We start from the raw sequence: 25,475 nt of genomic DNA, 5'->3' as shown, positions 1-25,475 counted from the left end.
TTGCCTCGGAATTGGATGCCACTTGCAACATACAGGCTTCATGAGAATACTCTAAAGGATCATACAAACAGGAAATTTACAAAGACATACAAGACAATGTATGAGATACATAAAGGACCCTTATGACATTACTTCAAAAATCCATTTATCTTCCTGATGGACAATGGAAATGGCTTCTAGAGGATTTCAATAACTTCCTGTTTTTGTGCTTTTCAAACTAAATCTAAAATATACTTAGCAAAGCAATTTCTGAAATTCCAAGGTATCAGGAAACCAAAGAACAAAAGTCAGAGAAAGCAGATTATCCTTTACTTTTATTGCACACAGGGCTATGTTACGATTTCTATCCTTTGACATGTTCATGGTTATTACATTAGCAAATCAAGTGCACAAATGTGCAAAAGACACTTACTGTACATAGGAAGAAAAAAGACACTTATCTCCCCATGCATAAGATAAAAAAAAAATTATACTTACATCTCGGACCAGCACCTCTGCTCTGTTCTCAACCCAAGAGTTGAGAACGGAGGAGCGGTGCTGGTGCAGGAGGTAATTTTAGCTGTTTTTTATTTACTTAAGCTAGCACCCTGCTGTCATTGCAGGGGGTTGCTGAGTAGCGGACAATCTCCTTAAGAGCCTAGAGTGATGTTTTTCAAATGATATTGGGCCTTAAATGCAATATTTGGGGCACATGACTACTTCAAAAATAAGGAGAAGGCTGACATTTTTTATTACATCTGAGTAGGGAAGTAGAACAAGGGGGAAAACAGAATATGATAGCAAGAAGAGAGATCACAGCCTGTTAATATCATCTATCCCCCTGTATTGCGTCCAGTGATCTTAGGTGGAACAACAGAAACTTTTCTTCATGTCATCACCCCTCCTACCTATTACAGCGTTTTACCAACATTGCCCCCCCCCCAACCACATTCTAGTGACATGGTGTCGACAAGTGGGATACAGGATCTTTTCTTTATGTCATCACCCCTCTTACCTATTACAGCTTGTTACTGTCATCACCCTCCTCTGAACCACATTCTAGTGACATAGTGTGGAGAAGTGGGATACAGGAACTTTTCTTTATGTCATCACCCCTCTTACCTATTATAGCTTGTTACTATCATCACCCCCCCTCTGAACCACCTTCTAGTGACATGGTGTGGACAAGTGGGATAGAGGAACTTTTCTTTATGTCATCACCCCTCTTACCTATTATAGCTTGTTACTGTCATCACCCCCCTCTGAACCACATTCTAGTGACATGGTGTGGAGAAGTGGGATACAGGGACTTTTCTTTATGTCATCACCCCTCTTACCTATTACAGCTCATTACTGTCATCACCCCCTCTGAACCACATTCTAGTGACATGGTGTGGAGAAGCGGGATACAGGAACTTTTCTTTATGTTATCATCCTCTTTACCCATCATATCTCACATCACATTTAGGGGGTTGACTCTTTTCTTTTTTTTTCGAATGGGTTTTTTTACAAAATGTTACACTTTGAATCGAAATTGCATGAAGACTCCCATACGTCTAAGTATTAGGTGGCATGTACACAATGTGTCAAGAGTCTAGTTTTAGAAGAAGAAAAATGTGATTATGTAAACAATTGAGCTCTAGGAATGAGTCCTTAGTATAGGAAATAAATGTCTAGTCAGCATGGTTTATATAGAGGGGGCATTCATCAAGAAATGGGATTGTTCAAAGCAGAGACCCCCTTTTTAACAACTCCATACACCCTTGCATAAGAATTTCCGCTTTTGAGTGCACGGGAGGTCATTCCACAATTGAACTGGTCCCATAATTTCTCCGCAGTGTTCGTTATTCTTGTCATTGTTGGGTTCACCTGTGTTCCAGGCACTATAAAAAAACAAAAGATTAACCATTGTCACAAAAAAATTGTTACAATCAGGTTAAATATATATATATATAGAACTGTGTTTTTTTACATACTACATTACATTTCAAATGCTATTTTTTCTCTCCATGCCTGCTAATGGGGCAAAATATTCTTGATTTGATGTGTTCTGCACTGAGACAATCCGACGTCACTCTACTTCTACAGTCATGGCCAAAAGTTTTGAGAATGACACCAAAATTATATTTTCACATGATCTGCTGGCCTCTGGTTTTTATTAGTGTTTGTCTGATGTTTATATCACATACAGAAATATAATTGCAATCATATTATGAGTACCAATAGGTTATATTGACAGTTAGAATGAGTTAATGCAGCAAGTCAATATTTGCAGTGTTGCCCCTTCTTCTTCAAGACCTCTGTAATTCTCCCTGGCATGCTCTCAATCAACTTTTGGACCAAATCCTGACTGATAGCAGTCCATTCTTGCATAATCAATGCTTGCATTTTGCCAGAATTTGTTGGTTTTTGTTTGTCCACCCATCTCTTGATGATTGACCACAAGTTCTCAATGGGATTAAGATCTGGGGAGTTTCCAGGCCATGGACCCAAAATCTCTATGTTTTGTTCCATGAGCCATTTAGTTATCACCTTTGCTTTATGGCAAGGTGCTCCATCATGCTGGAAAAGGCATTGTTGGGCGCCAAACTGCTATTGGACGGTTGGGAGAAGCTGCTCTTGGAGGACATTCTGTTACCATTCTTTATTCATGGCTGTGTTTTTAGGCAAGACTGTGAGTGAGCCGATTCCCTTGGCTGAGAAGCAACCCCACACATGAATGGTTTCAGGATGCTTTACAGTTGGCATGAGACAAGACTGGTGGTAGCGCTCAACTCTTCTACTCCGAATAAGCTGTTTTCCAGATGTCCCAAACAATCGAAAAGGGGATTCATCAGAGAAAATGACTTTGCCCTAGTCCTCAGCAGTCCACTCCCTGTACCTTTTGCAGAATATCAGTCGGTCCCTGATGTTTTTTCTGGAGAGAAGTGGCTTCTTTGCTGCCCTCCTTGAAACCAGCCCTTGCTCAAAGAGTCTCCGCCTCACAGTGCGTGCAGAAGCACTCACACCAGTCTGCTGCCATTCCTGAGCAAGCTCGGCACTGCTGGTAGTCCGATCCCGCAGTTGAAACAGTTTTAAGATACGGTCCTGGCGCTTGCTGGTCTTTCTTGGGCGCCCTGGAGCCTTTTTGACAACAATGGAAGCTCTCTCCTTGAAGTTCTTGATGATGCGATAGATTGTTGACTGAGGTGTAATCTTTGTAGCTGCGATACTCTTCCCTGTTAGGCCATTTTTGTGCAGTGCAATGATGGCTGCACGTGTTTCTTTAGAGATAACCATGGTTAACTGAAGAGAACCAATGATACCAAGAACCAGCCTCCTTTTAAAGTGTCCAGTGATGTCATTCTTACTTAATCATGACTGATTGATTGCCAGCCCTGTCCTCATCAACACCCACACCTGTGTTAATGGATCAATCACTAAAACAATGTTAGCTGCTCCTTTTAAGGCAGAACTGCAATGATGTTGAAATGTGTTTTGGGGGTTAAAGTTCATTTTCTGGGCAAATATTGACTTTGCAAGTACAGTAATTGCTGTTAAGCTGATCACTCTTTGACATTCAGGAGTGTATGCAAATTGCCATTACAAAAAATGAAGCAGTAAACTTTGGAAAAATTACTATTTGTCTCATTGTCAATACTTTTGGCCATGACTGTACATCCCTTCCTCCTCTCTCATAGCATGAAGCTGTACACCAGGGGTGGTGTGAATACCCGGGGTCTTCCGTGGGCGTAACACAGGGTGTGGGTAAAACAGCGTGGCAATACTTTATTGAACCACAAAGCGAACAATAAACATATAGAACAGTCCCAGCAAGTACCCAAAATGGTGCTACATTACACAGTCCTTACCCTTCCACTGGCCCGCCTGGGATAGAACAGCTGCGATTTTGGGGCTTCCAGGTCCGACTACCCCCACCAGCGGCACCCAGCTTTTGGTGGGCCCCCAAAGAGAGAAGGTAACGACAAGCTTAGGAAACTAGCCGAGAGCAGTGAGGTCTGGGGCCAGGTGGCCTGATTGTCCAACCTGGATTCTTCAAGACATCTCTGAGGGTTCAGCAATTGTCAATGGAGCCGATCTGTATTCCTCCAGCTGGGGCTGAAGTCCCCTAAGCTGACATGCTGTAGAATAACACCGAATAGAGGCAGAGACCCATATTTTTTATAGATAACTATTGTCCTTGCAGCCATCATTCACAGGTCAAGGGTCAGGGATCAAGGTGGAAGGGGCCCATGACTCATTATTCGAGCATTTAATCAACTTGCATGGTTTGGTATAATATGTAATCAGCATATTATCACATTATTGCTCCATGTCTCTATTTTGCAAGATTTTCAGACAATAGGTTACAGTACATCTCAACTCAAGTGTCAACATTCAGGATTATTCAAACAATAGCCTGTTAACCAAAGTAGAACACCAATGCAAAAGTCAACATGAAGTTAAAAGCATATAGCTCCTGGCTTACCGAATTTGGCATAATTAAGAAGAAAAGCTGTGTCGTCACAGGTGGGGAACCTCAGGCCCACCTCGATGATCTTTTATCCAGCCCCTGGGCAGACTCCCGGGGACTGCACTGCTTGAGCCGGCAGCTTTGTTTCGATGGCCGCCAGCCCTTTAATTTCTTCTTACTCTGTGTGGATGTTCACACAGTGTTCACTACTGAATGCTGAGGCTTTTGCAATGAAACATATCCTGACACCAGTGCCAGAGTCAGGACGTACCTTGTGGGCGGAGTTAGCACGTGATTTGTACGGCCCCCAAAGGATAGTATAAATATCCAAATGGTCCTTGGCAGAAAAAAGGTTCCCCAGCCCTTCTGTACAGTATCAGAGAAAACCTGCAACTCTATCCATTGGTCTATGCCAGTGTTGATGCCAACATCCCTGTGAAAGGGTTTATGGTGGTATTAAAATGAAGATAATCCAGCTCAATGAACTGTGAATAGGCCTTTATTCGTACAAAGTGCATAACAGAGGACAAGATGAGCAGTACAGCTAGAAGAAATTCAATATCAACGCGTTTCAGGTGACAGCCCACCTTAGTCATGCTCCGAACAAATTTAAGGTGTCTCCTACGGTGAGCTGGATCTAATCTTGCTTCTTTATGGCGGTATACCTGCTGGTCTAGGGCACTGAAAAGATTAAGATCGAACACTCCGGGTGGCACAGTGAAGAGTTTAGGCTACGTTCACATGTCCAGTAATCATGAGTTAGAACGGATCCAGCAGCAATCCATTAACAAAAAGTTGTGCAGACACAACTCTTTTCTCCAGCTAAAAAATAAACTGATTTCAACTGGATCCGTTTTTCCAACATGGAAAACGGATCCCTTAAATAGCCATCAGTTCTGTTCAATTTGAAAATGATCCAGTAAGCAAAATATGAATCCTTTTCAAATCAAAGCAAAACGGATGGCTGATTAAAGAATCCATTTTCCATAGACCACAATGTTAAAAAAAACAGACCCAACTGAAATCAGTTTTTCTTTAGGTGGACAAAAAAAATTGTGTCTGCACAACTTTTTCAACTTTTTAGTTAACGGATTGCTGCTGAATCTATTCTATGATTACTGGACATGTGAACATAGCCTTACTGATGTAGGGTTGTATAGAACAAGGTTATAGTACAAGCGATCAGACGATCGCAGCTTCAAGTCCTCTATAGAAACTATTAATTACAGTAAAAAGTAAAAAAAAAAGTTTTTAAAAAAATAGAAAAAACACAAAAGTTCAAAACCTTTTTGCCCCATTAAAAATAAAACAATTAAAAAATAAAAATAAACATACACATATTTGGTATAGCTGCGTTCAGAAATGTCCGATCTATCAAAATCAAAAATAAATTAATTCGATCTATAAACGAGGAAAAAAATCAAATGCAATAAGAGGTGATCAAAACATCGTATCTTCAGCTCAGGACGCCAAAAATAATCCATCACCCAGCCTCAGATCCCGAAAAATGAAAACTTTACGGGTCTCTGAAAATGGCGACAAAACTAAACATTTTGGAGGGGACAAATTTCTGAATTTTTTTTCACCAGTTATATAAACAAAAACATATACATGTTTGGTATCTGCATTTGGTGACTGCCAGATCAGTTTTACAATATAGTGAACATGGTAAATTAAAAACCCCAAAACAATTGTGGAATTGCAGTTCTTTTTTTAATTTCAATGCATTTGGAATTTTTTTCTCGCTTTCCATTGCATCACATGATAAAATGAGTGGTGTCATTCAAAAGTACAACTCAACCCACAAAAAACAAGCCCTCATACGGCTATGAGAACGGAAAAATAAAAAGGTTATGGCTGTTGGAAGAAGGGGAGGAAAAGGCGGAAGCGCAAAAAATGGAAAATCGCCGAGTGGTGAAGGGGTTAAGAGCACCAGATCGACCTGCCTTAATTTGTGGTAGGTGCTTTTGCCATTTATGGCCTCAAAAATATATTATTCAGGTGGCTAAGAAGAAGAGTGCAGTTAGGGACTTCTTGGAAGCTACATCCGCAGACTAACACTTGAGCCAGAGGGTTTGGAAAATGGAAACAGAGAAGGGTATGTGAGCGCTGCGTAGGGCAAAGTCTACCTGATTCAGAAGTGTCTTCATCAGAAGAATTGGGATGCAGGACTGGAATGGAAGACCTAAGCAGAGGAAAGGAGATGGAGATAGAGGTGGAGAGCTTTCTGGCTATTCCACTACTATTTAGTGTCCAGGAAAATGGTGTGTTGTATTTCCAATAGCTGCGAACACTTTACAGCTTTTGGGCCGAAACAGATGGTCCTGCCCACAAACCTGGGGCTAAGAGTGGGCACAGGAGGAAGGCCTGCCCTGGTTAGAAATGCTGTCTACCAATATGTGGCCTAGTGCAGGCAGAAGACAGGGCTTGTTTAGCTGCAGTGCATACATGAGATCAAAAGATAGCTCCTTCCCTCCAAAGGAAATGAATTGCCAGTAACTGAAGAAGGACGGGGCGATGCACCATACACAAATTGCAGTCAAGGAAGGGAGAGTTGGCACCCCACTGCACAACCAGGGGTTGTTCTGGCAGGCCAATCATTTACCCATCAGTGACAGCAATAGTGAAGAGGATGCCATTAGAAAAAGCCGGTATACCGGCGAAATGTGCGTCAGAGACTTAGTCCCGAGTTATGCCAGTGGTAGCCAAGTTAGGAATTTTTCTTATATCCGAATGAGACTATAAAAATGTGGCAACATATACAATGAAGCTGTGCAAAGCTTACACGCCGTCCATACAGTGCATGTGGACAGCCACTGGGTGTATGAGAACGTGCCTGCAGCGGTCAGCTGTGCTGGCATCTGCATGCGGCTGGGCACGCTGACCGCATGTGATAGGAGTGGCGACGGAGGCATATGAATGATATGACCCGCTATCATACGGATCATATCTCTCTCTGACACTATTGCCACCCTAACGTGACCACCTGTACCCCTAAGTCCAATGCACTAACGGATACATATCGCAGTAATGATACAAGCTGGAATATGATCTGTGCACTCTAGCCCAGGTGCGACTAGAGCATAAAGCGCTCTGTCCAGCTAACACGTTAATACCCTACTCCAGTAGGGATTTGAGCTTATGACACACAAGTTATCTATGGTTTATGTTTGTGGCTATATAACCCTGGGCATTTAAGTATTGGCTGGCACTAATATAATGTCTGACTTTCATTTGTTCATTTTCATAGATTTTTAATTTATTATTACTTTTGTCAGATTCAAGTTATTTCTGTGACCATTGTGGGTTTTTCTTTCATTAAACGAGAGGTAGCAACAATTTTGACCACGTGTGTATAAGTGTCTTTGTTATTTTTTACATATCCCATTCCTTAGAAAAGTTTTATTATGCCCGGACAACTGCTTTAAACTTATTTTTAGGCTGTTCTTAGGCTGTGTGCCCACGTAGCGTTTTCCAAGCGTTTATGCTGCGGAATTTCCGCAGCGTAAACGCTTGTGAAACGCTAGGTAATCCGCACCCCATGGTCCCCAAGGGGATTCCGCATGTTCTATGCACATGCTGCGGATTTTTCCGCAGCGTTTATGCTGCGTACAAAAATCCGCAGCATGTTCATTAATTTTGCGGAAGCGCAGCGGAATGGCCGCCATTGACTTGCATTGCATCTGTGTCTGTACATTTGTACAAGCGGATTTTATGCGTCTCTATGTGCAGATGGTACCCAGTTCTGGAAGAGAGGAGACTCTCATCCAGACCTGGGTACCATTGTACCTGTAAAAAAAAGAATAAAATAAAAAATAAAGTTATATTCACCTGTCCGGCGGCTTCTCTCTGAATGCCGGCAGCGCTGAAGGACCTTCGGTGACGTCACAGTCATGTGACCGCAGGCCCTTCACCGCTCTGTCTCGCGATATGCCGGCAGCCAGGAACCAGCCAGGAAGCAGCGCTGCAGCACACGCCGGGGCATCGGGGGTGAGTATAGCTTTATTTTTTTATTTTTACGGTTCACACTGTATAAATCCATGCTGTTTGCATGGATTTATACAGTGTGACCTAGTTGTCAAGCACTTTCCAAGTGATGCTATCGCCTGGAAAGCGCTTGTTAATCTGCATGCGGAAACGCATGTGAATCCGCATGTGGATCCGCATGTATTCTGCAGGAAAAACGCATGCACAATCTGCATGCGTTTTTTCTGCCAGGGAGATGCAGAAATGCTGCAGAAATTTTCTGCTTCATTTCTGCATCGTGGGCACATAGCCTAAATCTTTAATTTCTAGAGCACTCAACTTAAAGGATGTAACGGGTCTGGGAGGCGGAACCTCTGAGCTACTATACAAGGGGGCAGTCCTTGTAAGGGAGCGGGTGGCGACCAGGGAAGACGGGCAGGAGGTCACAGCAGGTGACCGGGACAGTCTCTGGATGAACGGGCTGATGGTCACGGCAAGTGACCGGGGCAGTCTCTGAATGAACGGGCAGATGGTCACGGCAAGTGACCGGGGCAGTCTCTGAATGAACGGGCAGATGGTCACGGCAAGTGACCGGGGCAGTCTCTGAATGAACGGGCAGATGGTCACGGCAAGTGACCGGGGCAGTCTCTAGGTAAAGGGTTGGTACGACCTGTGGCGGCTGATGATAGACGTGAGCTCCCAGGTGAGCAGGCGAGAGTCTCTGGACAGGCGGGTGGTCACAGCACGTGACGGCAGAGCCTCCAGGTAGGCTAGCAGACAGGCAGCAGATGAGCGCTCCCAGGTGAGCGAGCAGGAGTCACTGGACAGGCAGGTGGTCACAGCACGTGACGGCGGAGCCTCCAGGTAGACTAGCAGGCAGGTAGCAGGTGTGTGCTCCCAGGTGAGCGGGCAAGCTGGTCCATAGACAGACTGACAGGAGTTGGAAGGCAGACCGTCGGACCTCGGGCAAGCAGGCAGGTGGCTGATGTGCGCTCCCAGGTGAGCGGGCAGACTGGTCCTTAGACAGACTGACAGGAGTAGTAAGGCAGACTGTCGGACCTCAGACTAGCAGGCAGGTAGCGGATAATCAGGCAGGAATCTGGCAGGTAACTGGCAGGTAACTGGCAACGGGACCTGAGGGCTGAAGCAGAGTAGTAAACAGTGCAACAACATTGCTCGGGCACCTCCATTTTGGAGGAGGTGCTTTATATATGGTGAAGTCCTCCGGCCATTGGCCGGGGACTCCTTAGGACGGCGCGCGCGGCCCCTTTAAGAGGGAGGGAGAGCGCGCGCGCGCGCCCTAAGCACAGTGGACGGGAAGGAGCGCGCGCTGCCAGCAGAGCGGGAGGAGGATGCCGGGCACGGAGCAGGGAGGTGAGGGGAACAGCGTCCCTGCCTAGCAGAGGGCAGAGACGCCGGCGCTACAGTACCCCCCCCTTTAGGCCCCCCCTTTTTTAGGCCAGACAGAAATTTAGCTAGGATAAGAGGGGCATGGATGTTCTCCCGGGGCTCCCACGTTCTCTCCTCAGGACCAAACCCCCTCCAATCTACTAGAAAAAAGGTCTTTCCTCTTACCCTTTTGGTGGCAAGAATGTTCTCTACCTCAAACTCGTCCTCAGCAGAAACCGGAGCAGGAGGCGTACCTGTAGACTTGGAAAAAGAGTTAAGTACCACAGGTTTGAGGAGAGATACATGGAAGGAGTTAGGGATCCGTAAGTTGGCCGGGAGTTTTAATTTATAGGCCACCGGGTTGATCTGACTGATGACCTCCAGAGGACCGATGAACCGAGGCCCTAACTTGTAAGAAGGTATCTTGAGTCGGACATATTTAGACGAGAGCCAGACTTTATCTCCAGGACGAAATTGTGGAGGATCCAGGCGTTTTTTGTCAGCGTGTCTTTTCATCCGTTCGGACGACTGGAGGAGTGCGGATCGGGTACTCTCCCAAATGGAGGAAAATTTTCTAACGAGAGATTCCGCAGCCGGGTTGTCCACAGAGGTGGAGACAGGAAAAGGAATCCGAGGATGCTGACCGAAGACTACAAAAAACGGGGATTTGGAGGAGGATTCGCTCTCGTGATTGTTATAGGAGAACTCGGCCCATGGTAGGAGATCCACCCAGTCAGAATGATGGGCATTAACGAAGTGCCGGAGGTAACTGGTCAGGTTCTGATTGATCCGCTCCACTTGACCATTGGACTGTGGGTGGTAAGCGGAAGAGAAGTCCAGGGTGACGTCTAGCAGTTTACAAGTGGCTCTCCAGAAACGTGAGGTGAACTGTACCACACGATCCGACACGATGTGGAGGGGCAGGCCATGAAGACGGAAGATGTGGCGGATAAAGTCTTTAGCCAGCTCGGGTGCAGACGGAAGACCAATAAGGAATCGGAAGTCCAGGTAGATTAGCTGGGGTAGGAGAAGGACGGACGGGATGGACGGGAACCAGACAGGTCTTATGGCAGTCCTGTCCCCAGCGAAGGACTTCTCCGGTCTGCCAGTCAAGCACGGGTGCATATCTCTGGAGCCAAGATAGGCCTAGCAAGAGGCAGGGGAATAAAGTGAGCCATCTTGGAAAAGCGGTCAGCGACCACCCAAATGACCGTACAACCGGCAGAGACGGGGAGATCAGTTATGAAGTCCATAGCAATATGCTGCCAGGGGGCAGCAGGCACAGGAAGCGGAAGAAGGCGTCCGGCTGGCAGGTGTCTCGGGACTTTGTTGCGGGCGCAGGACACACAGGCAGAAACAAAGTCTATTACGTCCTTGTGCAGGGTAGGCCACCAGTAGTGCCGGGCAATAAGCTGGAGGGTCTTTTTCTGACCGGCGTGGCCAGCTAGTTTAGATGAGTGACCCCAGTGTAGGATCTTCTCCCGATCAGGTACTGATACGAACGTCTTACCGGGAGGGAGACGATTTAGGCTCACGGGAGCCACCTGCATTACTCTGGCGGGATCGATGATATGTTTAGGTTCTTCCTCGAGATCGGACACCAGAAAGGATCGGGACAAGGCATCTGCTTTGACGTTTTTGTCAGCCGGGCGAAAATGAAGAACAAAATCAAAGCGAGCAAAAAACAAGGACCACCGGGCTTGGCGCGGGTTAAGTCTCTGGGCATGCTGGAGGTAAGCCAAGTTCTTGTGGTCAGTGTAAATTATTACCGGGTGAAGAGCCCCCTCGAGTAGGTAACGCCACTCCTCCAATGCCAGTTTGATGGCCAATAACTCTCGGTCTCCTATGGAATAGTTGCGCTCAGAAGAGGAGAAGAGTTTGGAGAAGAAGCCACAAGTTACCATTCTCCCGGAAGATGATTTTTGAGTAAGTACCGCTCCGGCTCCAGAGGAGGAGGCGTCAACTTCCAGGAAGAACTGCTTGTTGCCGTCCGGGCGATGCAGCACCGGGGCGGAAGAGAAGGCCTGTTTTAGGGAAAGAAAGGCCTCCTCTGCTTCGGGCGGCCACTCTTTGGGATTAGTACCCTTATGGGTGAGCGCGGAAATTGGGGCAGTCCGGGAAGAGAAGTGTGGTATGAAGAGGCGGTAGTAGTTGGCGAAGCCCAGGAATCGCTGAATGGCCTTCAACCCCTCCGGTCGAGGCCATTTCTCGATGGCAGACAGTTTCTCTGGATCCATTCGTAGGCCGGTCTGAGAAATAATGTAGCCCAAAAACGGAAGCGAGGACTGCTCAAAGAGGCACTTCTCGTATTTAGCGAAGAGGTGATTCTGCCTGAGCCTGAGCAGGACCTGACGAACGTCCCTCCGGTTAGTCTGGAGATCCGGAGAGAAGACCAAGATGTCGTCCAGGTACACCACTACGCAGGAGTAGAGAAGGTCCCGGAAGATGTCATTGACCAACTCTTGAAAGACGGCAGGAGCGTTACAGAGACCAAAGGGCATTACCAGATATTCATAGTGGCCGTCCCGGGTGTTGAATGCCGTCTTCCATTCATCCCCCTGACGGATACGAACCAGGTTGTACGCCCCACGGAGGTCCAGTTTGGTGAAGATTCTAGCCCCCCTCAGACGATCAAATAACTCCGGAATGAGCGGAAGGGGGTACTTATTCTTCACCGTGATCTGGTTAAGGCCTCTATAGTCTATACAGGGACGGAGAGAGCCGTCCTTCTTTTTGACGAAAAAGAAGCCTGCTCCCGCCGGGGAGGTAGATTTCCGGATGAATCCCCTGGCCAGATTCTCCTCAATATATTCGGACATCGACCGGGTCTCAGCAGCAGATAAAGGATAAATACGCCCACGGGGAGGAGTAGTACCAGGTAACAGGTCGATAGGGCAGTCGTATGGTCTATGAGGAGGTAGTGTCTCTGCTTCCTTTTTATTAAAGACATCAGCATAAGACCAATAAGGAATCGGAAGTCCAGGTAGATTAGCTGGGGTAGGAGAAGGACGGACGGGATGGACGGGAACCAGACAGGTCTTATGGCAGTCCTGTCCCCAGCGAAGGACTTCTCCGGTCTGCCAGTCAAGCACGGGTGCATATCTCTGGAGCCAAGATAGGCCTAGCAAGAGGGTGTGAGAGAGTCCAGGCAGAACATGAAAGGAGATACTCTCAGAATGCAGCATTCCCACCTGCAGAGTAATGGATTCGGTGATGAGTTGGATGGGGCGTGGTAACAGGCCCCCATCCACGGCAGCAACAGACAAGGGTACAGCCAGAGGTTTGGTGGGGATGCGGTATTTCTCTACCAGGGACTGTGAAATAAGATTCCCGGCTGCTCCAGAGTCAAGTTGGGCTAGTTCGAAATAACGGTTCTCCCCGCAGACGATTGAGACTGACAGCAGCAGAGATGGAGAGGATTTATTCTTGTCTAGGTTGACCTCTCTGAGCGAACCTAGACACAGGCGTTTCCCGACCTCTCCGGGCAGGCACGGATCCGGTGCTCCTTACTGCCACAGTAGAAGCAGCTCCCCTCGGCACGGCGTAAGTCCTGACGGGTATTGACCATCTTGGTCTGGTCGACCTGCATAGACTCAGGAGAGTGTACCTGGGTAGAGACGGAGGGAGTGACGGGTTTCTGAAAAGTAGGAGCTAGACATGGTAACCTCTTCTCACGGGTGACCTCTTTGGCACGCTCCTGGAACCGTAGGTCAATCCGGGTGGCAAGAGTTATTAGGTCATCGAGAGTGGTAGGAATGTCCCGACCGGCAAGTTCATCTTTAATACGGCCGGACAGACCCTCCCAGAAGACGGATACCAGAGCGTCGTTATCCCAGGCCAGCTCCGAGGCAAGGGTACGGAACCGTATGGCATATTGGCCCACGGTGAGACTTCCCTGACGGAGGCGTAGCAGTGATGATGCGAATGAGGTCTTCCGTCCGGGTTCGTCGAAGACTTTCCGGAAAGCCGTGAGAAAAGCAGGCAAGTTGGACACCAGGGGGTCTCCTCTCTCCCATAGAGGATTTAGCCAGGCCAGGGCCTCCCCGGTGAGATGGGACATGATGAATGCAATTTTGGCCCGGTCGGAGTTAAACTGGTGGGACAATAGTTCAAAGTGCATGGTGCACTGATTTATGAAGCCCCGAGCCTGGGCGGAGTCGCCTCCGAAGCGAGGAGGTGCAGAAAGCCGGGGTCCGGGGTAGGATACCATGGTATTAGTGGGCAGCGGAGCTGCCGGATTGCGAGACATGGCACTGGCGGAGGTTGCTGGTGGAGCAGTCAGAGTGTCCAGGCGAGTATTGACATTCCGCAGGTGACCCAGGATGGACTCCTGTTGGGACCTTTGACGGGACAGTTCATGACACAGGTCCGAGAGCGAGGGAGCTTGGGTGCCACCGGGTTCCATGGCCCGAGCAAACTGTAACGGGTCTGGGAGGCGGAACCTCTGAGCTACTATACAAGGGGGCAGTCCTTGTAAGGGAGCAGGTGGCGACCAGGGAAGACGGGCAGGAGGTCACAGCAGGTGACCGGGACAGTCTCTGGATGAACGGGCTGATGGTCACGGCAAGTGACCGGGGCAGTCTCTGAATGAACGGGCAGATGGTCACGGCAAGTGACCGGGGCAGTCTCTGAATGAACGGGCAGATGGTCACGGCAAGTGACCGGGGCAGTCTCTAGGTAAAGGGTTGGTACGACCTGTGGCGGCTGATGATAGACGTGAGCTCCCAGGTGAGCAGGCGAGAGTATCTGGACAGGCGGGTGGTCACAGCACGTGACGGCAGAGCCTCCAGGTAGACTAGCAGACAGGCAGCAGATGAGCGCTCCCAGGTGAGCGAGCAGGAGTCACTGGACAGGCAGGTGGTCACAGCACGTGACGGCGGAGCCTCCAGGTAGACTAGCAGGCAGGTAGCAGGTGTGTGCTCCCAGGTGAGTGGGCAAGCTGGTCCATAGACAGACTGACAGGAGTTGGAAGGCAGACCGTCGGACCTCGGGCAAGCAGGCAGGTGGCTGATGTGCGCTCCCAGGTGAGCAGGCAGACTGGTCCTTAGACAGACTGACAGGAGTAGTAAGGCAGACCGTCGGACCTCAGACTAGCAGGCAGGTAGCGGATAATCAGGCAGGAATCTGGCAGGTAACTGGCAGGTAACTGGCAACGGGACCTGAGGGCTGAAGCAGAGTAGTAAACAGTGCAACAACATTGCTCGGGCACCTCCATTTTGGAGGAGGTGCTTTATATATGGTGAAGTCCTCCGGCCATTGGCCGGGGACTCCTTAGGACGGCGCGCGCGGCCCCTTTAAGAGGGAGGGAGAGCGCGCGCGCCCTAAGCACAGTGGACGGGAAGGAGCGCGCACTGCCAGCAGAGCGGGAGGAGGACGCCGGGCACGGAGCAGGGAGGTGAGGGGAACAGCGTCCCTGCCTAGCAGAGGGCAGGGACGCCGGCGCTACAAAGGAGCACTGGATGGCAGCCGGCTAGGGCATCCATTCAATGGGGGATTACGATTTACAGCTGTGAGATGGTGGCATGAGAAGAACAGACAAAGCAGTGCCTGCAAACAATAGCTTTTGACCTGGTGGACCTGGTCTGCCCATGCATTACACAGATGACACATCCTCTGGGGATTGCAGCTCTTCATAGGAGGAGCCATAACATAAGACAACCCCTTTAAATGAATTTATTCACAGCTCTGGCATGTTGCATCTGTTGTGTTATTTTATGTAATGAAGATTAATTGCATTCATTTACCTGAATGTCAGAGGTGATCCATCTGTCCATTCCCACATCTCAATGTCTTCAGGATTTCGTTTCAGTCCAAGCCAGTAATTATTCTGTTTTATATTTTTCAATAAAGAAAACTGGAAATACATAAAAGTATTTTACTAATATATTGTCTTCTGAGTTGTGAATGAGAAATCTGCCTAACTAAGCAAGATATCAAGAAAAGTCATAGAACAATTAGTAGACTATCTCGTTGATGCCATCTTTTTACCCCACCCAGCACCCAGAATTCTAGCAAGGGACCAATTACAAATTAAGTGGTACTCTCAGGTGAGCCAAACGGGCTATGGCTCTTTACAAATCATGGTGAATCTTCATTTTAGGTATTGATGGTGGATCCAAAATGCGCTGTGCGACCTACAGTCAGATCCCTAAAAATCAGTGTGGTGTGGTTGGTTGCATCGTGCATTCTGCTGGAAATAACTTTACAGTCACCAACTTCCAGACAGTGGGGGTGGAAAAAGTTCCAAAACAGCAAGTACACTGCTTTACTATTGCAATCATTCACTAGATAAATAATTTTACTAGAGAACCTCTGCTGCTATTTCCCCTCCCCTTCTTCCTAGAGCCATAACTTTTTTATTTTTCTGTCGATATAGCCATTTGGGATGAGTTGTACCTTTGAATGACACCATTCACTCTACCATATAATGTACTAAACAACAGATAAAAAATTCCAAGTTATGTGAAATGGTGAAAAAAATGCAATTCTGACATTGTTTTTGTTCTAATGGTAATTATTATATTGTTAAAACGGCCATTGAGACATGACTGAATTTTGTAAGAAAAGAAAATACGGGTTTTGTGTCACCATTTTCCTAGAACACTTTTAAAAAAAAAATTTGTCAATGGAGATGTGTCAGGACTTATTTTTTGACCGTTTTATGGATACCAATTTGAGATACACGTGATGTTTTGATCGGTGTGATGGCAGAAAAACAATTCTGGCGTTTTGATTTTTTTTTTCTTGACGGTGTTTATCGATAGGGTTAATTCATTTAACATTTTAATAGATAGGACATGTAAAAGCAATGAGACTAAATATGCTAGTTTTTTTTTATTTTTTTTATTTTTAATGGGGAAAACGGGTGTGATTCAAATTTTTATATATTTTTTTTCATTTCATTTAACCTTTTCACTACTTATACGTCATGGTTCGAAAGGGGTTCCCTACCTATGACGTATAGGTACGTCATGGCGATCGTGCGATGCACAGAAGCTGTACCTGCACTAAATGAAAGCCAAGACCCATCTGTGACAGCCAGAGGTAGTGCCCGCACTGCTCCGGGCTGTTTAATCCCTAAATTCTGCGATCAATAGCAATCACAACATTTAGGAGGCTGGGAAAAGGAGGGGGTTCCCTCTCCCATGTGATCGGCATCCTTGCGACATCATAAAAATCTTTTTTAAAAATAACAAAATAAAGAACCAAAAAAATATTATACCAATAAATACATATATTTATGTAAAAACAAAAATAAAAAAAGAACATATATTTGGTATCACAACGTACGGAACAACCCAACGTGTAAAACTGTCACATTACGTAACCTCTTCAGTGAACACCGTATAAAAAAAAATTTAAAAAATGTGGCAAAAAAGTATTTATATCATACCACTGAAAAAAAAAAGTAGAATAAAACACGATCAAAAAGACAAATGTAAATAAAAATAGTACTGCTGAAAATGTCATCTTGTCCCGCAAAAAACAAACCGCCATACAGCTCAATCATCGGAGAAATCAAAAAGTTATAGCTCTCAGAATAAAGCAATGCAAAAAAAAATATTTTTTCTATAAAATAGTTTTTCTTGTGCAACAGCGGAAAAAACATAAAATAATTTATATAAATGTGGTATCACTGTAATCGTACTGCCCGGAAAAGTAAAGCTCCCTTATAATTTTTACTACACAGTAAACGGCATTAAAAAAAAAAACAATTCCTAAATTGCTGGTTTTTGTTCATTCTGCCTCCCAATAATCTGAATAGAAAGCGATCAAAAAATGTGTGCCCGAAAATGGTACCTAAAAAAGGTTCAACTCATCCCACAAAAAACAAGCCATCACATGACTCTGTCAGCCAAAATATGGAAAAATTATAGCTCTCAAACTATGGCGATGCAAAACCTTTTTTTTGTAAAAAGAAAGCATTTTTTTATGTGTGACAGCAGCCAAACATAAAAAAGATATAAATCTGGTATTGCTGTAATTGCACCGACCAGAAGAATAAAGTCGTCCAATGACTTATACCGTGCTAAGAAAGGCATGTAAAATAAATAAAACCAGTTCTTCACCTGCTGTTGATTTGTTCATTCTGCCTCACAAAGATCGCATTAAGGCTCGGCTCACATTTATCCTGTGCTCTGCGCTGAGCGCTTACATCGGGGGTTTCCATGCAAATCTCTAATATACGTATTTCAGACGGAACCCCTGATGGAAGATTCCCTATAATGATACAGATGGATATATTTTGGAATCTGTCTAACCTATGGTGGTGTCCATCTTTTTAAGAGTGCATAAAAGCACAGTTGACCACAGTTTTGTGCACTTCTGAAAAGACAGACACTGATGAACAGAGGCCAAAGGGAGTCCAGAGTAACTCTGCTGCCTCATTATAGTGAATGGATCCCTCGGTGGTTTCATCTGAATCATGTCATTCGGAGAGTTAGATTGAAACCCTGATGTAAGTGCTCAGCGGAGAGCACAGGATAAATTTAATCCAAAATTTTATGTAAAATGTTCCCAATAAAAGCTTCAACTCAGTCCACAAATAAAACATGTTCACACTCAAGTCTATCATTTGTTAACGGAAATATAGGGGGCTTCCTCCTTACTGGTAGCACAAAGGCTCTGGAAAAGCACTATGGCTCTTCACCCCCAAAAAGAAATCCAGCAAAATCTGCATTCCCAAATCCAAATGACCCACAGCTTGTCTAAACCATATTTAGAATCCACATGTTTGGCATCTCTGTAGTGATGAGAGCCTGCTTAATTTGCGGGGTGCGTGTCTCCAGAAGCACAAGCTGGGCACTGCAATGTTCTGGGCACGACAATGAACTGGAAACTACAATGTCAGATTTGCAATCTTCGCTCAGCAACATCCACTGCTGCTTGTTTCTGATAAATACCCATGGAGTCAAAATCTACACTATACCTGTAAATAAATTCCCAGATGGGTGTAATTTCCAAAATAAGGTCAGTTGAGGGGGATTCTGCTCTTCTGGCACTTAGGAGCTCTGTATATGGAGTCCGCAAACTATTCAACAAAAATTTGTTCTTCGAGAGTCAAATAGCGCTCCTTCCCTCCAGAATTTCGCTGTGAGGCTAAGCAGTACTGTATAGCCATATAAGAGATATTGCCACATTCAACAGAAATTGTGTAAGTGTAAAAATGTAAAATTTGGGGCAAAAACACAATATTTGTGGTAAAAATGTAATTATTTTTTCTTTGCCGCCCAATGGTATAAAATTCTATGAGGCACCTGTGTTGTCAGTATGATCACTGCACCCCTAGATGAATTCATTGAGGGGTGTAGTTTGTAAAACGGGTTCACTTATGGGGGGTTCTGTTGTTCTGGCACCCCACGGGCTCTGCAAAAGTGACATGGCACCAGTAAACCATAACAGCAAAATCTGCATTACAATATGGTGCTCCTTCCCTTCTGAGCTTTGCACTGTGTCTCAAAAGTGGTTTTCAACCACATTTGGGGAATTGGCATACTCAGAAAAAATTGCGTATCAAATTATACTGTTTATTTTCTTCTATTACCTATTTTGAAAATTAAAAATTTGGGGCCAAACCAAAACATTTTAGTGCAAAAATGGTAATTTTTAATTTACTCAGTCCAATGTTATTCAATTCTGTGAATCACCTGAGGGTTAAAAATGCTCACTACTCCCTAGGATAAATTCATCGAGAAATGTAGTTTCAAAAATCAGGTCAGTTGGGGGGGTTTCTGCTGTTTTGGCATGTTAGGGGCTCTTCAAATGTGACATGGTGTCCGCAATTTATTCTAGCCAAAATGGCGTCTCTTCCCTTCCTAGCTGTGCCATGCACCCAAACAGTTGTTTTGCACCACATATGGAGTATCAGTGTACTAAGGAGAAATTTCACAACAAATTGAATAGTCCATTTTTTCCTGTTATCCTTGTGAAAATAAAAAAAAATTTGGAGCTAAAGGAACATTTTTGTGGGAAAATGTGATTTTCTATTTTCACGGCTTAACGTTATAAAATTCTTTGAAGCACCTGAGGGTTCAATGTGGCCACCACACAACTAGGTGAATTCCTTGAGAGATGTAGTTTCCAAAATGGTGTCACTAATGTGGGTTTCCACTGTTTAGGTACATCAGTGGCTCTGCAAATGCAACATGGCGTTCACTGTCAATTCCAGCCAATTTTGCGTTCCAAATGTCAAATGGTGCTCCTTCCCTTAAAAGACCAGCGGTGCGCTCAAATAGTAGTTTTCCACCATATATGTGGTATCGGTGTACTCAGGAGAAATTGCACAACATCTTTTGGGATCCATTTTCTCCTATTACCCTTGTGAAAATAAAAAATTTGGGGCTAAAGCAACATTTATGTTGGAAAAATGTGATTTTTTTATTTTCACGGCTCACCATTATAAAAGTCTGTGAAGTACCTCGGGGTTCAAGGTGTTCACAACACATCTAGATAAATTTCTTGAGGGGTATAGTTTCCAAAATGGTGTCACTTGTGGGGGGTTTCCACTGTCACAGTAAGGACTCTGCAAACGCAACATGGCGTCTGCTCTTGATTCCAGCCAATTTTGCGTTCCAAATGTCAAATGGTGCTCCTTCCCTTCCAAGCCCTGCCATACGCCCAAATAGTAGTTTTTCACCACATATGCTCAGGAGAAATTGCACAGCAAACTGTACAGTCCATTTTCTCCTGATACCCTTGTGAAAATGCAAAATTTGGGGCTAAAGCAACATTTTTGTGGGAAAAGTTACATTTTCATTTTTTTACTTCCACATTGCTTTAATTCCTGTGAAGCATTTAATAGATATTATACTTCTGATAATTTTTTTGGCTAGCAAGTTAGAAGGGTTAAAAGTTTATGTTTCAAAAATTATGCTGATACAAATTAGGTATGTGGGAAATGTTATTTTGTGTAACATATCACTCTGGATTAAGGGCATAACAATTAAAAGTTTGAAAATTGCAACATTTTCAAAATTCTTGGCAAATAAATGCAAAATAATTCAATCTAAATTTATCACTAACATAAAGTACATTAAGTCATGAAAAAAATTCTCATAATCACTGGGATAAGTTGAAGCATTCCAGAGTTATTACCACATAAAGTGACAGAATTGTAAAATTTGGCCTGTCGGGAAGGTGAAAACAGGCTGGGTAGGGAAGGGGTTAAAAAAAAATTATTTTTTTTAACTTTTATTTTATTTTTTAGCCCTATTAGGGGACTTGAAACTGCGATCATCTGATCACTTCTAAATATTGCAATTCCATATGTAACATGTAACATAGTTAGTGTGGCACCCCAGGGGTCTGGTTGCCACAGTAATAGAAATATTATGTCTGAGAGCAAGTGGGAGGTTTCTCTGGTCAGGAGCCCTAAGCATGCAACACCGCCCGCCCAGACCTGGGAGGGGAGGAATCTGCCCTTATAAACTGGGTCTGGGGCGGGATTAGGTCAGTCAGAGTCTGGGAGTCAGAGCCTGGAGACAGTTCCAGACACAGGGAAAGTGACAGCAGGAGCTCTGTAGGAGCAGGAGCGAGTGCCAGAGGCTGGAAGCTAGATAGCTCGCCTTGGCTGAAGACACTAAACCCGGACACGGAATTCGAGGCTGTGAGGACATCCAGGTCCAGCAGCAGAATCCAACTGGCAGGGGATTCCAGGTCCTCTGGCCTTAGAAGCCCGGAGGCACGGTCACAATCAAGGGACCAGCACCGCCATAGTGGAGCGGAGGCTAACAGAAGGCCCCAAGTCACCGGCCATACGGGTGAGCACCACACGGTATACTCAGGGACGTGGGCTACTTCTACCCACAAAGAGCAAGGTAGCCAGGAAAGAGTGCAGATAGACGGGGAGGCCTACAACTGCACCTGGCCAGGGGGAGATCCTGCTTGCTCACAGACTGACCAGGCCCCTACTGCTAACCAGTACTCCCGAGAGGGTCTGCTTCATAATACCAGTAAAGACCCTGAACTGCACTGCACGGACTCTGAGTTATTACTGCTGCGCTCGGGCACCATCACTCCCATCATCCACACTAACTGCTCTGAGGCTATACTCCTCCCGTGGGGAGTCACCCCATTCTAAGCTGCACACATAATACCAGCCTCAGCGGTCTGCCCTGCAGCGGCGGTCCCCACTGACCGCAATCCACGGGTGGCGTAGTCGGACAATTATCACAATACTAAAACTGCCATTGAATTGACCACCCTGGGCACGGACCGGGTCAGCGCCACGGAGACTACAACCCCCAGCGATCCGGCTCCGGGTATCCCCTGCACAACACAGGCCCAAGGGGCGCGTCAACTTTGGCGTAGTCGGCAGGATTCAAACCAACCCGCCCCAATGGATATTGCGTGCCTGAAAAAAGACTTTTGCACTTACCTGAGAGAAGTTTCCCGCCATCGGACGCCATCTTGGGTCGTTTCCCTCCGTATTCTGCCGTCTTCCTGCCATCCGCAGCTGCTTCCCGCCATCGGACGACATCTTCAGGACGCCGCACGGGAAGAAGAGGGGCGTGGACGCCGAAAGCGCGCAAGATCCGAAGCTCCGCCCCACGCACTGACGCTGCGTAAGGTCCTGGAAGGGAGGAAGAGCGACGCTGACTTCACAGGAGCGCGACACAAGATCCTCGACCTCGATGATCGACTGCGGAGCCGCGGCCTACGGAAGAAGAGCATCGCAAGGTAGGCCACGGTCCACTAGGGGGGAAGGAGGATGTCGGATACCGAGGGGAGCTCCACCGCCACACCGGCCGCCAGCGCAACCACTGCTGCGGTCATGCCATTCACCATGCCCTATATCCCGGGGGCAACCTGGCTACCCCAGTACTCAGGGGAGTCACATACCCTAAGTGACTTTAGGGAAAGACTGGATAGCCTCTTCCAGGTATACCCCCTCACGGAAGAGCAAAAAGTGAGCATCCTGGTGGCCCAGTTAATCGGGGCAGCCCAAAGGGAGGTAAAGTCCTGGCCACCTAGGAAGAAGAGGACTGTCAGAGAACTACTAGCCCGGCTGAAAGACACATTTGATACCCAAACCTCAGCCGAAATAAAGCTCAGATTTTACGGGTACAAACAACGGGCACATGAAAGTATAAGAGACTATGCTCTAAACCTAAAAGAGGCCCTGAGAGCCATTAAGCAGGCAGACCCTGACAGCGTGGGAAATGAAGACAAGCTGTTGACAGAACAATTTATTGAGGGTCTATTGTGCAATGCCCACCAAACCCAGTTGCGGGCAATGGCCTTACAGGACCCTGACCTGGACTTTGCACAGTTCAAGGACAGAGCCATCCGGGTGCTCCGAGAACCGGCACCAGGTGGCGCTGTGACCCACAGGCGCCCTGCTATCACTTATCACCAGGACGCGGCGCCCTTGTCTGCAGGGCCTGTGGGAGCTGATGCGCAGGCTTTGAACAATAACCCGGCTACAGACCTGCACCATCAGGTCCAAGAGTTGACTAAGAGCGTTGCCGCGCTAACCAGAACTGTGCAGTCTTTACAGGTCTCTTCTCCAGGAAAGATCCAGCTGGCATCTGGACCGGAGGACGTCCCGAGGCGCCGACTGAGGAGGACCCCACCGGCCAGAGGAAGACCCAGCGACCGATACAACGAGGACGGACGACCCATCTGCCGCCGCTGCAATCAACCCGGACATATGGCAAGGTACTGTCATTTAAACGGGCACAACCTGGGGTAGAGGGCCAACCCCCAGGCATAAGATCATCAGGCCCATCGAACTGGCGTGATAAATACGCAGGGGGACGACCGGTCTTGCCTGTGGTACTGGATGACATTCCTATGAGTGCCCTACTAGACACTAGGTCACAGGTGACTACCAACCGGTACGTGCTCTTCAAGCGGTACTGGAATGACTCGGACATAACCCGCTACCCAGATGACGACCTGAGCATCATCGCCAGCAATGGTCAGCCCGTGCCACAGATAGGATTTAAAGAGGTGACCATCAAGGTCGGTACAAGGACTGATCATTGAGGACATTGACCGTCGCGAGAGTCACCCAAAAATAACCCTAGGTACTAACGTAATCGAAAACTGTCTTGCAGAGGTGATTCTTATTTTGCAACAGGTTGCAAGAACCCCAGTTCCAGCCAGCAGCGTGTCCTCCAAAAAGAGATCCGGACACTGATGAAGCGGCAACAAGTGGAACTATATGGTGGTGAGATAGTTAGCGTGAGAATGTGTGACCCGTTCCCTGTTGCCATGCCCCCGAAAAGTGAGATGATGATTTGGTGCCGGGCAGCTATTGGTCTAAGAGGTAGAGACTACCAAGCAATGGTAGAACCCGTCTACTCAGACAGTAGGCCCACCATTTTGACAGCACGGGGGGTGGTCGATGTACGCCATGGGAGGGTGCCCGTCCGCATCATAAATATCAGGGAGAGAGAAGTATACCTGCCCCGGTATGCCACGCTAGCCAAATTGTTCACCATCAACCAGAACTCTGTACAGGCCGTGGAACCCTTGCCTCCATCTCAACCAGAGGAAGGTAACTTCTCTAAGAAACCAATGGAGGACTGGTGTCAGCAACTGCATTTGGGTACTGACTCCACTCCCTCACACCAAAAACAGGGGGTCTATCGGGTGGTTCAAGAGTACGAGAGAGTGTTTAGGAAACACCCGCTGGACTTCGGACGAGTAAAGGGGGTAGAACATCACATCCCCACGGGAGACCATCCTCCCATAAAGGAGAGATACCGACCCGTACCCCCTGCACGCTATCAACACGCCAAGGGGATGCTAAAAGGCATGAAGGAGGCTGGGGTAATTAGGGACAGCTGTAGCCCCTGGGCAGCTCCACTAGTCTTAGTGAAAAAGAAAGACAACACCATGAGAATGTGTGTAGACTACAGGAAGGTCAACCGTATCACACACAAAGATGCGTACCCGTTACAAAGGATAGAAGAGTCCTTAGCTGCATTAAAATCTGCTAACTTCTTCTCTACTTTGGATCTCACTAGCGGGTATGGGCTGGTTCCAGTAGCAGAGGCGGACCGGGAGAAGACAGCATTCACCACCCCGATGGGTCTCAGCGAATTTAACTGTATGCCGTTCGGGCTCTGCAACGCACCAGGAACCTTCCAACGGTTGATGGAATGCTGTCTGGGACACCGGAACTTCGAGACAGTCCTATTATACCTGGACGATGTCATCGTCTATTCCAAGACCTATGAGGACCATCTGGAACACCTGGCAGAAGTGTTTGAAGCCCTGGCAAACTATGGCCTAAAAGTAAAACCCTCAAAGTGTCATCTACTGAAGCCAAAGGTACAGTACCTGAGACACGTGGTGAGTGCTGATTGTTATGTTCTGCTACCAAAGCTAAGGAAAGAGAGGAGATCTGTCCCTACTATAAGACTCAGCTGAATCCCTACGATGTAACAGGGAACCTGATCCTGCGATCAGACCTGCTAAAGTCCTAATCTAGTCTGTACGGAGACCTATAGATGTGAGGAGGGAATCCCTACAAGTACTAAGGACTGGGAGGAATATGGGACACCTCCTAACAGAAATAGTAGAAGACAGACGAACAAACAAAATAGATAGAACATAGAGGTCCGTAGACCAAGCAAACTAACAGAGTTAGATACAGAGCACAGGCTAGCTAGAAAGTAGATATACAATGAAGTCCAGCAAAGCCAGAAGGGCGGAGCAGGATTAAATAGGCCAACAA

At 46.7% G+C, this 25,475-nt stretch overlaps 1 protein-coding gene across 4 annotated transcripts in view; it reads right to left on the bottom strand.

Moving 5' to 3' along the window:
- Window positions 1–287: 287 nt before the first annotated feature.
- The window catches only part of LOC141166814 (C-type lectin-like), an 85,563-nt gene continuing 60,375 nt past the window's right edge, over window positions 288–25,475 (bottom strand). For 3 of the 4 annotated variants that reach the window (XM_073653880.1, XM_073653881.1, XM_073653882.1), the window contains 2 exons: window positions 15,532–15,641; window positions 288–1,862 (listed from right to left, as the gene is read on the bottom strand). In XM_073653880.1, the coding sequence (XP_073509981.1) occupies window positions 1,724–1,862; window positions 15,532–15,641 (249 nt within the window). In that variant the 3' untranslated portion in view covers window positions 288–1,723. The remainder of the gene's footprint in view (window positions 1,863–15,531; window positions 15,642–25,475) is intronic. The other variant, XM_073653883.1, reaches the window with a different exon arrangement.

Source organism: Phyllobates terribilis, unplaced genomic scaffold, assembly GCF_046119375.1.
Source record: "Phyllobates terribilis strain yellow unplaced genomic scaffold, ASM4611937v1 Scaffold_11__3_contigs__length_659146591, whole genome shotgun sequence".
NCBI classification, from domain to species: Eukaryota; Metazoa; Chordata; class Amphibia; order Anura; family Dendrobatidae; genus Phyllobates; species Phyllobates terribilis.
Note: the sequence above shows the minus strand (reverse complement) of the source record. Positions and strands in the feature narration are given on the sequence as shown.